This window comes from Misgurnus anguillicaudatus, chromosome 14 (genome assembly GCF_027580225.2).
Source record: "Misgurnus anguillicaudatus chromosome 14, ASM2758022v2, whole genome shotgun sequence".
Lineage (NCBI taxonomy): Eukaryota > Metazoa > Chordata > Actinopteri > Cypriniformes > Cobitidae > Misgurnus > Misgurnus anguillicaudatus.
The window spans coordinates 6,828,889-6,844,885 of record NC_073350.2 but is presented as its reverse complement, the minus strand read 5'-3'; the positions used below and the strand labels follow the sequence as shown (position 1 = coordinate 6,844,885).

Below are 15,997 nucleotides of genomic sequence, written 5' to 3'. Positions count from 1 at the left end.
AATAAATATGTAATCAGAAAAATATGAATTTATTTTAGAAAATATGACACACTGATGTAGATTAAACTATTCAACAACAGTATATCAAATAATCAACCTTAGAAATATACGCAACATAAACCGAATAATATTAACACAAAACATAACTTATAATACTAAAACAGTGACCAGAAAAAGTTTTCTAAATACACGTTTATTTAATAAAGGTTTTAATTGTTTGGGATAGCCTCGGCGGTTAAGGATCCATTCGTTCTATCAATAACAGCGCGGAGAAATGAGGACGCATTTTGACACAGCTCTTATCAACGCCGGCGAAGGAGGTACGTGGCAAACTCAAAAACATGAGAATTAAAAACAAAGGAAATAGAATGTCAGAAAAGGGTTGCCTGGAATAAGTTTTACAAAGTGGTAAATCAGGATGACACCAGTAGCTACAGACTATGTAATTTGTGCGTTTAATTTAGGCTATTTATTTATTTATTTTTGTCCCATGTCATGTGCGCCGATCGGAGACTGGTCTTTATGATTTAAAAAGAAAGCATTCAAGTGAACAGTAGCCTACTAAACAAACTTGAAGCAAAAATAAATTTCAGCAAATGCAAACTTCAATCAAACATAGTAAGAGGTGAAGTATAGCTTTAGCCTACAGAAATGCTTATTGCATTAATTTTTAAATGTGTGCGAGGTCCGTGCACGTCCTCCGCTAGCAACACAGAAATTGCTGAAATTGCTAAAAGCGCAAGCGGCTAAACGAGCATTAAATATTAATGACGTTGAGTTTATGGTTTTTATTAATTTATATTCACAAAACTTATCAACAAAACATTGATTAAAATTAAGAGACATATTACCTGAAACGAAATTCATTTTAAAGTAGAAAACAAAACTTAAATTAAACTCGAAAATAATGTCTGACCCATTACAATTCTCCCTTCATATTGGCCTTTACAACGCCCTATATGGCGTTTAAAATTACAGTCTATCTTTCGTAATAAGCTAACTAAATTTAAACAAAACATAAACACATTACAACAATATTCAAACCCAACAATACTCAAACATAAATATAAAATAGACATTATCTATGATGATACATGATAAAACAATCCGATATAGCGTGTATAATAGCTGGTTGGTAGATGTTTACTATTTTTGTCAAAACCACCGTTGCAAACCTCCATTTACCTGAATAAAATCATTTTTACTTTGAAAATGATGCGCTGTCACGTTAACATCAGCTGTTTGTTTACATAAGACTCCATCTACATTTACACTCAGCGCAACGTCTGAGTTCTCAAACTAAAACAGGGTCTGCAGCATTGACGAACGAATCCTTTTATGAGGGTCGAAAACAGTGATGTAGTGTAGATGAAAGGCATAAACGTAGCAAAAGTAACACGGTTTAAAGGATAAACGCATTAATGTAAACAAAGCCTGAGTTCACTGCTTATATTCTAGGGCTTTCTAGTCTCGCGGCTGTCATCAGCAGCGGCTGTCATCAGCAGCGCCTTGCATCGCCCAGTCAGCGGATGGCGGGCGGGTGCGGTTTTAAAAACTAGTCAGAAACGTTGGTGCGGATGGATGACGGACGGATGATGAGTTTTGTGATGCGGTTGCGGATGAAATAATAGCCCATCCGCGCATCTCTAATTGAGATCATAAGCACATGGAGACCGAACTTTGCTTCACCTAGATCATAAACCATTGAAACATCCAGTATGCGGCAGTCCTGTGGGCGAAAATGTCTTGTTGATGCTAGAGGTCAGAGGAGAATGGGCCGACTGATTCAAGCTGATAGAAGAGCAATTTTGACTGAAATAACCACTCGTTACAATCGAGGTATGCAGCAAAGCATTTGTGAAGCCACAACACGCACAACCGTGAGGCGGATGGGCTACAACAGCAGAAGACCCCACCGGGTACCACTCATCTCCACTACAAATAGGAAAAGGAGGCTAGAATTTGCACAAGCTCACCAAAATTGGACAGCTAAAGACAGGAAAAATGTTGCATGGTCTGATGAGTCTCGATTTCTGTTGAGACATTCAGATGGTAGAGTCAGAATTTGGCGTAAACAGAATGAGAACATGGATCCATCATGCACCACTGTGCAGGCTGGTGGTGGTGGTATAATGGTGTGGGGGATGTTTTCTTGGCACACTTCAGGCCCTTTAGTGCTAATTGGTCATCGTTTAAATGCCACTGCCTACCTGAGCATTGTTTCTGACCATGTCCATCACTTTATAACCACCATGTACTCATCCTCAGATGCCTACTTCCAGCAGGATAATGCACCATGTCACAAAGCTCGAATCATTTCAATGAGTTCACGGTACTAAAATGGCACCCATAGGCACCAGATCTCAACCCAATAGAACATCTTTGGGATGTGGTGGAACGGGAGCTTCGTGCCCTGGATGTGCATCACACAAATCTCCATCAACTGCAAGATGCTATCCTATCAATATGGGCCAACATTTCTAAAGAATGCTTTCAGCACCTTGATGAATCAATGACACGTAGAATTAAGGCAGTTCTGAAGGTGAAAGGGGGTCAAACACTGTATTAGTATGGTGTTCATAATAATCCTTTAGGTGAGTGTACATCCCACATATGAAAACATTTAACATACATATACAATCCAAAAGAAAATGATTGGTTAATAAAGATTTTACCTTCCAAGTAGATCCTTTATATTCACATCGGCACCACTGCTCAACAGCAATTCAAGACATTCAACATTACTGGAAATCACAAAATGAAGAACAGAGAATAAATGACTAAAAAGAAGGAAATGTAAAAACTATTAAGCACATAATGTACAGATGAGCATCATACCCTCTTGAAGCAGCTATATGTAAACATGTCCTTCCCAGACTGTCCTGTGTGTTTATATCAAACTCTGTGGACATTAATTATACAAATATACACAATATACTTTAAATCCACTTGGTATATAAGCATCTAATAAAATGTTTCATGCTTCTCCTGCTAGACCCTTGAAATATTTATGATATTTACCTGATGAGAGTAATGTTTGGCAACAGCCTGAAAACCCATGAAGAACAGCCAAGTGCTGTGGACACATCCCATTAATACCTGGTCTGTGAAGTGAAAAGATATATGAACATAACAGAATAAATATTGTTAACATCAAGTTTGAAGTATAATCTGAAAATAAAGCATGATGTGATTTATATCTGTGGATTTATGCTATAGCCAGTATCTGTATCCAAATCCAAAGAAAAGGCACTGCCATAATTTGTGGAATAAAAATGTAACCAGTTTTCTTGACTATTTACAGCACTGATGTTTCATTGTGCTCAGTTGTAAACCCTTACAAAAGATAACCATCGTTATGGCTGGTTTAACAATGATTTATGTTACAAAACCATGGTAATGTTGTGATAACCATGGTTAACTATAGAAGGAGTAGGCAACGTCGTTCCTGGAGTGCAGAGAAAGCGCACATCTGCTTAGCGTGCACAAATACAGTCACTCACACTCGCTCGACTCTTCGAACATTCACTCGATTGGCACTATTTGTATTTTTTAAAACAAACCATTGTGTATAATGTTAAGCTGTTCAAAATAAAATAAATCAGGTTTATATATGTCTAACTTTATTATATCCTCAATATTAATGTTGTGCAATTCAAATGAAAACCCTAAGCAATGTTGGGGCATGGGGGCACCAGGTCCTTGGCTTTTGCTTAGGGCCCCCACTGGCTGAAAGAGAGCATTACAATAGTCTGAAGAGAGAACAAGAGTCTGTGTATTGTGCTCTGATAGGAAGGGTCTGATCTTCCTAATGTTTTGCGACACAAATCTGCAGGGGTATTTTTATGTAATATATTGTCATGCCATAAATCCACAGGAGCTATGCACAGGTGCTTTTGCTTCAGTGTTGCCACCCCTCATACTTCTTATGCCACCTCCTTGCCACCAAATACATAATTTTCTTGATCCGCCCTTGACCGAATCTAAAATATCTGTTGTTTTTAGTTTCTATTTGTTTGTAAAGACACACCTGGATATGTTTGCTCCGCTCATTATGAGTAAACTGATGAGTAGCTCATGACCATGTTTAGCAGCAGTGTGAAGAGGAGTATTACCATATTTATCAGTGCATTCCACATCTGCACCTAGAAGAAAAAAATAAAAATAAAATGGGATCAGTACCTTTAAACCTTGAACCCATAGCAGAAAATGAGTCAGAAAGTGTCAAATAGATACAAAAGTTACCATCAATATATAAGACCTTAAAGCACAGCATATTCTAATCAAATTTGAGAATTACTATAAGATTATTCTCTCTTTTTTTATCAATTCATTTTAAATGTATTTATACAGTGCTCTTTGTTACAGTGTTGCATTGTTTCAGAGCAGCTTTAAAAGAATAAAGACAACAAAACAGATCTAAAGCTTGATCTGTCCGTCACTACCTGGGCACTAGATTGGCTACATGCCACGGTTCACATGTTACCATTCCTGCATGTCCAACATGCAATTCAACTAAGGCATGGTTGCATTGCGTGCGGAGATTGTTGTGCTGCTGGCGAAGGACATGATAGAGCCGGTCCCTCCATCCATTATGAAGTCGAGCTTTTACAGCCCTTACTTAATTGTACCCAAGAAATGCGTTGGGTTACAACCGATCCTGGATGGGTGATTCTCACGAAATTAGACTTATGAGGTGTCATGAAACATTTTAATAAAAAAAGTAAATGCAAAGTAAGAGTATCAAAATAAGAAGCGTACAGTTACAAACATCTCTTCATGTACTATTTTGCACATGATTTCAAATGACATCATACAAACCAATTTGAAAATTTTCATTACCGCAACGTGTCCATGACTGGATTTAGGTTCTTTGACATGGAAATATTTATCATTAAAAAAATCTAAAAAATAAAAAGCTTCAGTGCATGTTATACTATAAACATTTACAGTAAAGAAACATGTGTTGTTTGGTGATCATTGGTAAATGTAGAGACAATAATAAGGAATATAAATGTGTCCAAGAAAAATGTTCTCATCCTCTGCAACAATTTTCAATCATTGTTAAAGCCCTCAATGAACTAACATTTTAAAAAAATTGTTAGAAGGGACATAATTGACTGTGACACTCAAGATGGCTACCAGCTAACCAGTTCTTATTTTCTCTCTCCAGATAAAAGTTGAAATTTTGTTTGTCATAGTACCTAGACAACTTTTTAGTTCTCATTACCGAAACATGAGTTTGTAAATACATATATTTAATGTAATATCATGTTGCGGTAATAATAATTTTTGAAAATGATAATCTAAAAAAATTGTATCATTCTATAGGAAATATGTTTTAAATCCTCTAAAAATAATGGTTATAGTAAGTTCAGACCTTAATCTTATATGTGCAAAAAAATTGGCTTCAAGGGCTTTTCAAAAATTCTGATGCTGGACACGGATTTCGTGAAAATGGACACTGGATTTCGTGAGAATCACCATTATACTTTTTTTATCCAAACCCCATTAGTCACCCATTCACCTGGCTGGATGTACCACCACAAATAAACTGCAAGTCTGTGGAAAACACTGTATGGTGTTATTGATTTTCAGCCTATGGATGTTTTTCACCGCTTAAAGGGAGTTTGGGAACTTCTACAACAAAGCACAGATGACAACATCACTGGTTTGCTCAAGACAGCGCATGCACAAGGGTAAGCTTATCTTGTATTTGGCTATGACGCAGGTAGTGATGATTCTCTCTGACAAATCAGCACTGAAAAAAACAACTTGTAAAATTTAATTAAAAAACTCCTCGTAACAATTGAAGAGTTTGGTTCCAAAACGCAATAAATCCATTTTGACAAATTTCGGTAAAAACGTGTTTACTATACCAAGAAAGTGACAAGATGAAAACCACTATTTTCTGTTACAAACTTTCACATAGCATCTTTAGGTTATAAAAACATAAAAAATTCAAATCCATAACTTGATTTTCAAAGATTTATTATACAAACGAATTATTTTTTCCACAAAATGCTATAAATCTATTAAATCAATGTATAAATGTGCATTCATCTTTACCATTTTATATTTATTTAGTTGACTAGTGGTATACAATGATTAAAAAATAAACATTAATGGCATTAACCAAAACACTTACTTTGTTATATTAAGAACACAATGTTTTAGCATGAGAAGCTTGATGCTGTCTGGAGAACAATCAACCGAGTGCCTCTCGCGGAAATATTAGCTGTTGATGGCTTACGTTTCTTTCCCGTCACAGAAAACCATCACAGGTTTGGCAATGCTATTAAAGTATTATTTTGTTTTGTTTGTTGATCACGAAGTACAAAGTAGATGAGGAAAACTAGGACTCCGTGTACTCAGCGCGCCGCCATGTTTGTTTACATTGCGTGACTGGTGCGCTGTAATATCAGAAATGGATTTATTGCGGTCTGTAAAAAAGGAGCATTGGCGTTTGTCGCATTTTGGGAAAAAAGGGAGAAAAGATGACAAAATATCACGGCGGGTATTGGATTTTGCGTAAAATTAATTATTTACTTTTAACTACTGACCTGATATAATACTGATTTTGGCAGTAACTCATTTTTTTCAAAATGGCGTTTATCGCGTTTTGGAAACAAACTCTTCAATTGCACTAACTTTTTACTGCTTTTTTATAAGTAAAACTTACCTAGTAAAATCAAATAAAATTTACTTAAAATTGCATGATAAAACATATGTTAAATAATTAATTAAATGTTACTTAATTATTTTATTTAGAAGTTAGATTTATTTTAATCGTTTAGGTAAAGTCTATTAGGTTTTTTTTGAAAATTGAAGCATTGCTGTCCTAATAATATTAAATAAATCGTATTTTCTGTTTGTTATTTTCTTTAACATATTCCTATGGACCTAGTTATTTTTAGTGTTATAAATGGCATTATAACACAAAATTCATGACTGACAACAAATAAACTTTATTCGGAACAGAAACGCACACAAACTGTGTTTCTGACATGCATTATAAGCACTGTGGAGAGAATTACAATACACTGTTCTGAACAGGGTTCATGTAAAGAAACACTGATCACCTGAACGGTGACTTCACGAAATTATTATTTACAACAAAACAACATCAATAATATAAGAGCTTAAACCTTTATGACATTTTGCTAACAAATATTTAAGTAGTTAAAGTTCTTATCAGTTCTTATTCTGTGATAAAGCTTAAAAAATAAAAATATTCAGGTGCAAAGAATTGTGGGTATTCCTTACAACATGTGCAAATAAAGTAAGTAAGTAAATTTTACTTAGATTTTTTAGTTTAATGGATTTAATATTTTTAAGTAAAATAAACTAAGATTTTTTACTTGAATCTGCTAAAGTTTTTGATTAAAATTTACTTAATTATTTTAGGACTATGTGCAGTGACTATAAAACAGTTAAATAATACAAGAAAATATCTAATAAGACTTACTATTCCCACAAAGTTCATTTTTTACATGAATTAATTGTGTATTTATCATCATTTTACTTAGGAAAATCTAGTTCTCAATAAATGTTAATATTATTATGTAGAAATTATGAGAGTTAATCTAATAAATATTACTAAAAAGTTCGTTTTTTCAGTGAGTGATCTACAGTAATACACATAACATTTTAATAATGGTGCAGCTCGCTTGGAACCTCAACCAAGGTGGATACATAAAAAGTATTGGGTACTAAACGATATGACAAACAACAGAATCATGTAGGGACTAAAGCTGGACCAGATGTTGTTTTTTTGTTGGCTAGTAGTTAGCGTGGACTGTTCGTCAGTAACCACACTGGACCAGCATAGAGATTCATGGCCTTCATAGATCTTGTGTTTGTCCATATAAGCAAGTCCTTCGGATATTGTGATAAAATGTTTGTGGCTATGTGTGTATATACTACATACCATTTTGAATGAGTATCTGTGAATGACTCCAGCATCCATAGATAGTCGCCATATGCAGTGGGCTTTTGCCTTTATTATCCTGAAAACAAGATTTTTATAAGAAATTATATATAAAAAAAACATTAAATTGATCTCTTTTCTTTCTGCTTCCTGACCTGTATATTAATGTCAGCCCCATTATTGATCAGTAGCTCTAAACATTGGGCTTCATCTGTAGAGATTGCAGACAGGTGCAGCGGTGTGCAGCCACACTTATTTTTCTGGTTAACACTGGCACCACAGTTAATCAGTTCAATAGCTACGGTCATTTGCCCGGTGTAACAAACCATGTGGAGAGCCGTGTTACCAAAGACATCAACTTCATCGATCTAAGAGAAGAGTGAAAACATTGAACACTGAAAAGTAAACTGTTCTGCATTGGTGATGTGATGGTCAAGTATCATTGGAAGGTAAAAGATAACATTAATAAATGTGATCTATGTAAGAGTTTGCTGTACAGAAAGTGAGTGTAAGATCCAGAAAGTCATGTCTGTATGCAGGTTCCTTCTCACCTCTGCTCCATGTTCTAACAAGACGTTGACCGCATCAATGTGTCCACCAAGAGCAGCAACATGTAGTGGAGTAAATCCCTGCTTATCCCTACAGGATACATCAGCACTGTGTGATAATAAAAGCTTCACAACCTCCAGATGCCCTGATAACACAGTATACAACAATAAACAAGCTAAATGATATACAGGTACAGTACAATGCTTACTGAAAAAGGAAATCAAAGAAACAAATACCTAGGTAAGATGCCAAATGGATAGGCTGTCTTTCTTTTATGTCTCTTGCATTCAGGTTGGCCCCTTTATTTATGAGTAAGGTCACTGTCTAAACACATTTTACATGTAACCATTTTTTATATTTAAAACATAAAAGCAACATTTAAAGGGACAGTTCAAATCTGTCATCATTTACTCACTTTTATGTTGTATCAAATCCATACAGAATGACTTTCTTCAGTGAACACAAAAGGATTTTAGGTAGATATTATCTATAAACAGCAGTTTCCCACACATTGACATTACTTGGGCGGGCCGCACAGGTATATTGACAACCACCCAAGTATATCTGGGTATCAATTTTTGTCTTTTTTTGTGCTTCTGTGATAATGACACTCTTTGATAATGATATTTTGCCTGCAAGCATGCTGTTACTCTCCCAAAGTGTGCGTTCACGTGCTCTTTGTTTCTCGAAGAATTGGGTGCATATGCGCATGTCAAATTGTATCCTTTTATGTTTCTGAACTTGAATGAATTAGAGGTCTTCACGGAGGACCCAGCCAGCTAACAATTTTTTGTTCCCAAAACATTCCCCTAACGTTAGTTTTTGGTTTCCAGAACGTTATTTTTGGTTACCCAGGAAATTTTTCTTTATGAAAACAGAATTTCAGGGTCTAACATTAGGAGAATGTTTTATTTATTCATTTAAAAACATTTATTCACTTTAGGTTAACAGATCTTACCACAGCATTTTATCCGCCTCGCTGTATTTACACCAATCAAAATCATTCTCTTCATATAGTCTTTTCAAATCGATCAAAAATAGCATATGCACATTTTTACATATTTAAGTCACTAAATGAAAAAAATGAAAAAATAATAGCTAAAATAAGGTATAACAAAATAACAAATAAATAAACATTTCATTCACTTAAGGTTAACAGATCTTAACACAACATTTTACAACAAACAAAAGCTTCTAACATCATATTCTCTTCATATAAACATTTCAAATCGATTATTTTTGGGTTATATTAAAACTAAATTATGGGAATGTTATTTTATGGTTCTAAAAAATAACCAAAAAACAATCATCAGAGAACGTTCTTATTTATTTAAAAATAACAAATCTTCAACATTATGGGAATGTTATTTTATGGTTGTAAAAACAAAAAGAACGTTCTCAGAACGTTATTATTTGGTTCCCAAAAAATAACCAAAAGGGAACCAAAAACTAACGAACGTTCTGTGTTTGCTGGGAAGTTGATCACCTCCGTGATCAGATTCAGTCATGTGCGGTTTCAAGCACGCCTCTGGTTTCTATGGCTATAACAACTGGGTCTTGTTTTGAAAGTCACCACCACACACTGCACTTTCTTTCTCACATTTTTTATAATATTATTATGAATTGACCGTCTTTTTATTTCTAAAAGATTGTTCAGAGAGCACAGAGATGGTGGTAGCAAAAAAGTAATGCTAATGTCAAGCCCATTGCACTGAACCAGCAAAGCTCAAGCTGATATAAAAAAACACAAAGTTGTAATGTAATGTCACCCGTCACCGGGAAAGCAAGTAAACTTTTGAATCTGAAATATTGAGTGAATTAAGCTCTTTTAATCTGCAAGAGAGGAACAGAAATAGAGGGACTTTTACTGCTTCTGTAGCCTGGGTGCCAGCCGATCTTAGCCCCGCCCACCACGATTTGAAATACGGGGAAGATTCTGACTAGAATTGAGTATGACAACGTCAGGCTACTGCTTCTGCTCTATTTAATAGAAAGTGAAGAAAGCTATAAAAACCATTATAACACCGGTCACATTTATAATCTATAGACCAGTGGTTAGGAAACTTTTTCACAGTGACCCCCCCCCCCATTGTTTACGGTGCATCCGTATGACATATGACATAAAACATTTAAAACTTTATATTTTAATTAAAAAAACATATTAACTTATGTTAACAAAAATGTTTGGCATCAATTACATATCAATGTGAAGGAAGAAATATAATGGGAGGTCTGAACAGTATAAAAGTGAGTAACTGATGATAAACTAACACTTTATAAACTAATACTAATAAAGTTGACTTTTGATAGTCAGTTCCGTACCTCTGTGTGTCCACTGTGGGCTGCGTGATGAATAGCTGTTCTACCAAAGCAATCCTCTACATTTAGTGTGTTTACATGAGGAATAAGAATCTCAACACAGTCTACTGCACTGTTAGCGGCAGCAACATGTAGCGGCGTCTGTCGAAATCTGTCCTGTGTGTTCACTTCTGCCCCCCTCCTCACGAGCAGCCCTACGGCCATCTGCCATTAACATAATACACACAATGACACAATACAAACAAATCTAAACAGCAAAACTGGAAAAAATCTGCTCTTACTTCATTTTGTGAAGCAGCTGCCCGGTGAAGGGGAGTCAGCCACTCCTGATCTTTAGCGTTCACATTTGCACCTGAGAACATAAAGTTATAATCTACTAAAACCTGCATTAAAAGAGTAGTTACTGTATGATAAATCCTGTCCTCCATGTTGAATGAGTGTGTTCAATAAAAACATGAAAGATCTGAATTTTTTTTTTGCGTAATTATTTTTAGACACCTGATCTCACCTGATGTGATAAGGAGGGCCATTATATGAACATCACCCACATACGCTGCAGCATGCAGGGCACTGCGCTGCTCTTGATCCTAAACAGCAAATGACCGTTGCAGTAAAGTTTTCACAGTTAATATTCTTTTGAACAGTATTGCAAAATCTGTATTGCTGCTTGCTAGTAAGCAGACAAGTTTTTTACAACAGGGATGCAAACTTGTCACTTTTCTGCAAAATTATGGTGATACGTCTAGATCCAATGTGTTTTTGAAAATTGGAGCGTCTTTGCCCAGGATCACAGTGAATAAAATTATAGAAATCATGACCAGCTGTTGTGGTAATAATGTTAAATCCCTGACCAGTTAGGTCACATTATCACATAAAATCACACCTAATGTTGTTGTACCTAATAATACTTTGTGAATAAAGTATTTAAATTTACATCTGTCACTATGTTTATAGGAATCCTGTGTGAATGGTACGGAGCCCCTAGGGGACATTAAAAATCAAATAAAGTTTAGTTTCGCGTGCGCACGTGAAACTATTGCGTGCGCACGTGAAAACGAAAAAAATTCTGCACATGAAGGTTTCGCGTGAGCACATGAAACCAAACTTTTGATTTTTTTACACCAATGTCTCCTCAGGAGCTCAGTAGTATACGAGTTTTTATTCATAAAACAATGATAATTTAATAATTTCAATCATAAATGAATGCATGGCAATGAAATGTCTGAATACTATTTGTAAAGATGTGGAATTAAAACATACCAATTCGTTGACTTCTTCCTTTTGTTGCAATAAAAATTTCACCATTTCTTCATTCTGGCTGAATATTGCCTGGACCAAGAGTGACTGAAAAAAAGATAGAAAGATATAATATCAGTAAGATGTATGACCAACTACTGTAATAGCATTTGCCAGCAAGGGACGCTATTTGCATCATTGTGCAATATATTAGGGCTGGGTATCGATTCAGGTGTTCCAGATCGATTCGATTTCGATTCACAAGCTATCAAATCAATTCAATTTCAATTCTCGGTTCGATTTACGGTTTAAATTCTCGAGTCGGTTTTTATACTCGATTTAACTCAATGAATAAAGATTTAATACAAATACTATATTTATAAAAAAAGAACAGTGAATGTAAGTTTACAAGTGGGCAATTAATAAAAAGAAATTAAGATCCACAAACCTGTATATTAAACTTTTGTATTTTAGGTACACTTGGCTACATTAAAACAGAACCCATCTCTAATTTTCAAATTCAAACAATTATGTTAATTCAATACAATTTTGATGCAAGTGTGACGCGGCTGGTGTGAACGCTACATAAAACCCTGGGTGCTTTACATAGTATTTTTTAAACATATTTTTTACTTTTATCTGAGATTGTTACATTCAGCACAAATACTTCAAATATTTCAAATCTGAGCCCTGCTTTCTGAGTAAAGCCTCCAATATACATCAAACGAAGTAGAACAATGTGACATAATTATGTCCTTTGTTATCTCTTGATCATGAGAAATTAAGTCTTGATCACGAGAAAACAACTTTTGTTATGTTGAGATCACGAGAAATTAAGCAAGCAAGAAAAAATAAAAATAAGGATTATTAGATTTTTGTTTTATCCTAGAAAACCACACACATACATATCTGTCTGTGCCGTGTATATTTAAACTGCTTATTAAACATCAGATTGGATTTCTGAACTCTTGTGGGTTCTTACCAACACCCCAAGGTGACCCCAATCAAGTAAAAACTAGTAAATACAGTACAGATTAACCCTCTTTAACACTCAATACAAAATAGTACAAAATGTGATGCTTGAAATGTTAATTTATTAAATGTTATGCGATTTTATTGTGTCATTTATTATGTTTAAGTACATATTTGCCATTATAAGGGTACAAAGGGATTCTCTCTGGCCAATTTTTCAGAGTACATTATGGTACTACAGCACTGAGGTCCAAAATATTCATCAAAAGGTACAAACTGTAAAGGTACCAGTATATAAACCTGTCGTAATGTGTATAGCGGGTGTTCACTTGAGTGTACTGCCCCTGTGACAAGCCGTTGTACTCCTAAAGGTAACATTTTTACACTTTTTTCCTAACGTTATATAGGGCTTGGGCTCCGCGCTGCATTCTGGGATGTAAACATACAGCAAGTTGAACGAGGAGAAGCGGCAGAGTTGGGATTTACTGGGATACGTTAAACAGGGAAGCAGGGACTGGTATGTGGACAAAATCGGAACTATTAACAGTTTGGATCCATATGAAAAAAGAGTGAAGAAAGAGCCCTATTGGACATTTGTGACCCTACCACTGAAAATCCAGCTAAAGTCGTTTTTATGATTTACTGTTTTCTACATAAAATCTATGGAGGAACAGGAGTGCCGTTAAAGTCGCCATGAAAATAAAATGGAAAACTGTAATTTGTTTTGGAATATTGTGGTAGTTTTTAAAAATGACTTTTACAAATTAATATTTTAGCTTCATTATTTTTTTTATTCATGTGCCTTCAATCTTTAATCAAAACCGCAAATCTCCTCCCCTCTTCGAAACAATCTCTCTTTACTGCCGCTTATATGGTATGGCAGGTGGGCGGGGTCGGGTAAAACATTGCTGCGATTAGCAATTAGCAACACGATCCAAATTCAAAAGATCAAATCAGTTCTCGATGGACAAAGTCCAGCCCCACATTTATTCATTTCAGAAGCTGATTTCAATCGGATATACGTCATCACAAAGAAAATAAGACAATCGCTACTTCCGTTTCATGCAGACTTTAATATTCTCTATATGTTGTCTCCAAAAAATATTGGCAGTCTTTGTCATGCATAGCTGTTTATTGTTTCATTCCTTTGCATTTATTAATTTATTCCACTATGATGAATATAAGTAGATTGAAGACTAGAATAAGCTTCTCTCTTATGTAAGCAGGGATTTACAATTGAACTGAAACCTCATTAACACTGCCACTAGGGGGCGTACTCTAACAGTCGTGTCCAAATGTTGTGTACAGTGAAAAGGCGGCATTAGAAGGGGGTGTATTTTAAAAAAACTGACTTGAATGTTGAATGGTTGCCCCACCTGTCAATAGTGCAATGGGATTTTTTAACTTAATTGACAAAACGAATATGAAAATCATTTGGCAAATGCCTTTTAAACAATGAATTAATAATAAATTATTTATTAATGTACTGTTTTGTTTTATATGTCTATGTTTTAAATCATGAATTAAATAATTTAATTAAAATTGTCTATTTATTTTTCAGTTAAAATATTTTTGTCAAATTCAGAGTTGTTTGATCTAATTAACATTTTATTAATTAAAAAATAGTTTTAAATATGTCTATTAATTTTTGTGATTGAAAAAGTGATTGTGTACAAATCATTAAATTGATGAATAAATTTTTCATTTAAAGTTTAAGGCTTTTAGGCTTCCATAAAAATCATCCTACATAAAAGAACATTCTGTGTAAATATAACTTTAATACTAACTGAGTAAGATCATGTCAGAGATTGTAATCAATAAGTGAAATCAAACTTTGATGCTACTAATATTATATCTTTTTATAAAATTATGAAACTTTAGCCTGAATTTCACAGACAGGGTCACACTTTGTGTCAGTTTTTTCCCTTCTTACAACAAAAACATAGCCTAACATTATTTCAGTTGTATCATACTATGACGTCACGTTGAGTTAACTCGACTGGTTTTATTCTCAAGTTGCTGTGAACTGTTCGTTGCCCAGCATAACTACACAGCAAGTTTTTTTCTGGATCTGATGGTATTATTATCATGATAGGCCAAATAAAAGTCTAACTAAAGATAGTAACAGAACACAGCAAGTAACATTGACTTATTGAGTTGCTGTCCTCCCCACAATCATACCATAAAACAGAGAACAAAAAAGCATCTCACTCACCTGCTCTCTAATGTTTAAGGTTCCCATCTCCTGATATTAGCCAGCTCGATGTTTACTTATTAAAGAGTTTCCTAAAATCTTATTCACGACTGTTTAAGAGACAACGGATCCACACGCGCAGCTGCACTGTAATATGAACCTGCTGCGTTACAGCGACATCTACTGTCGCAAAGATAAACTGTCCTATATAACTCAAACTTTTAAAATCAAAATGACGTCTAAGTTTAAGCAAACACTGTAAAAAACTAATCGTTTAAATCTTACATTTAATTCATGTTTAATTAAATGCATTTACACGTTGTACTGTATTTTCATTCATTAATATTTCCAACTAAAGAAGGAACTCAACATGTGTGTCGATGACAGTCATATCATCATAAATATCTACAGTATTTGGTCTGCTGAAGATATTTATAATAATCTTTCTTTTACTCTCAGTTGAAGAACAAACTTTTGTGCAGACACAATTTCCTCAGCAAAAATTCTGGTATAAACTTTAAATACTGGCCTATTTGATTATCACAGCACGCAATGCCTATCATCTATTACACTCATTTCTAAAGACCATAAACGAAGACACTGAATAGCTGACTTGTTGAGAAATTGTATTGTTTTGCTCTTCCCTTTATTTATTCTCAGACTGTAAGGTTCATCATGACCAAGGGTTGTGTTTAATATAAACATGTGTATAGAAAAGTCCTGGTAAAGCAGGTGTACAATAAAGAGTTTTGTCTGCACCTATGGAAATTCATAAGATAATAAATAGACCTTAATCA

General features: G+C 34.7%; 1 protein-coding gene across 4 annotated transcripts in view; it reads right to left on the bottom strand.

Annotated features, from left to right (window-relative positions):
* The window catches only part of ankrd52b (ankyrin repeat domain 52b), a 41,361-nt gene extending 26,001 nt beyond the window's left edge, over positions 1 to 15,360 (bottom strand). For all 4 annotated transcript variants that reach the window (XR_008638650.2, XM_073875778.1, XM_055184005.2 and 1 more), the window contains exons 1-13: positions 15,222 to 15,360; positions 12,059 to 12,142; positions 11,307 to 11,385; positions 11,080 to 11,150; positions 10,802 to 11,002; positions 8,716 to 8,803; positions 8,482 to 8,624; positions 8,086 to 8,298; positions 7,931 to 8,009; positions 4,031 to 4,145; positions 3,022 to 3,104; positions 2,839 to 2,902; positions 2,676 to 2,744 (exon numbers count right to left, since the gene is read on the bottom strand). Coding sequence is in view for 3 of the 4 variants with exons in the window: in XM_073875778.1 (XP_073731879.1) it covers positions 2,676 to 2,744; positions 2,839 to 2,902; positions 3,022 to 3,104; positions 4,031 to 4,145; positions 7,931 to 8,009; positions 8,086 to 8,298; positions 8,482 to 8,624; positions 8,716 to 8,803; positions 10,802 to 11,002; positions 11,080 to 11,150; positions 11,307 to 11,385; positions 12,059 to 12,142; positions 15,222 to 15,248 (1,316 nt within the window). In the remaining variant the exon portion in view is untranslated. The remainder of the gene's footprint in view (positions 1 to 2,675; positions 2,745 to 2,838; positions 2,903 to 3,021; positions 3,105 to 4,030; positions 4,146 to 7,930; positions 8,010 to 8,085; positions 8,299 to 8,481; positions 8,625 to 8,715; positions 8,804 to 10,801; positions 11,003 to 11,079; positions 11,151 to 11,306; positions 11,386 to 12,058; positions 12,143 to 15,221) is intronic.
* Positions 15,361 to 15,997: the final 637 nt, after the last annotated feature.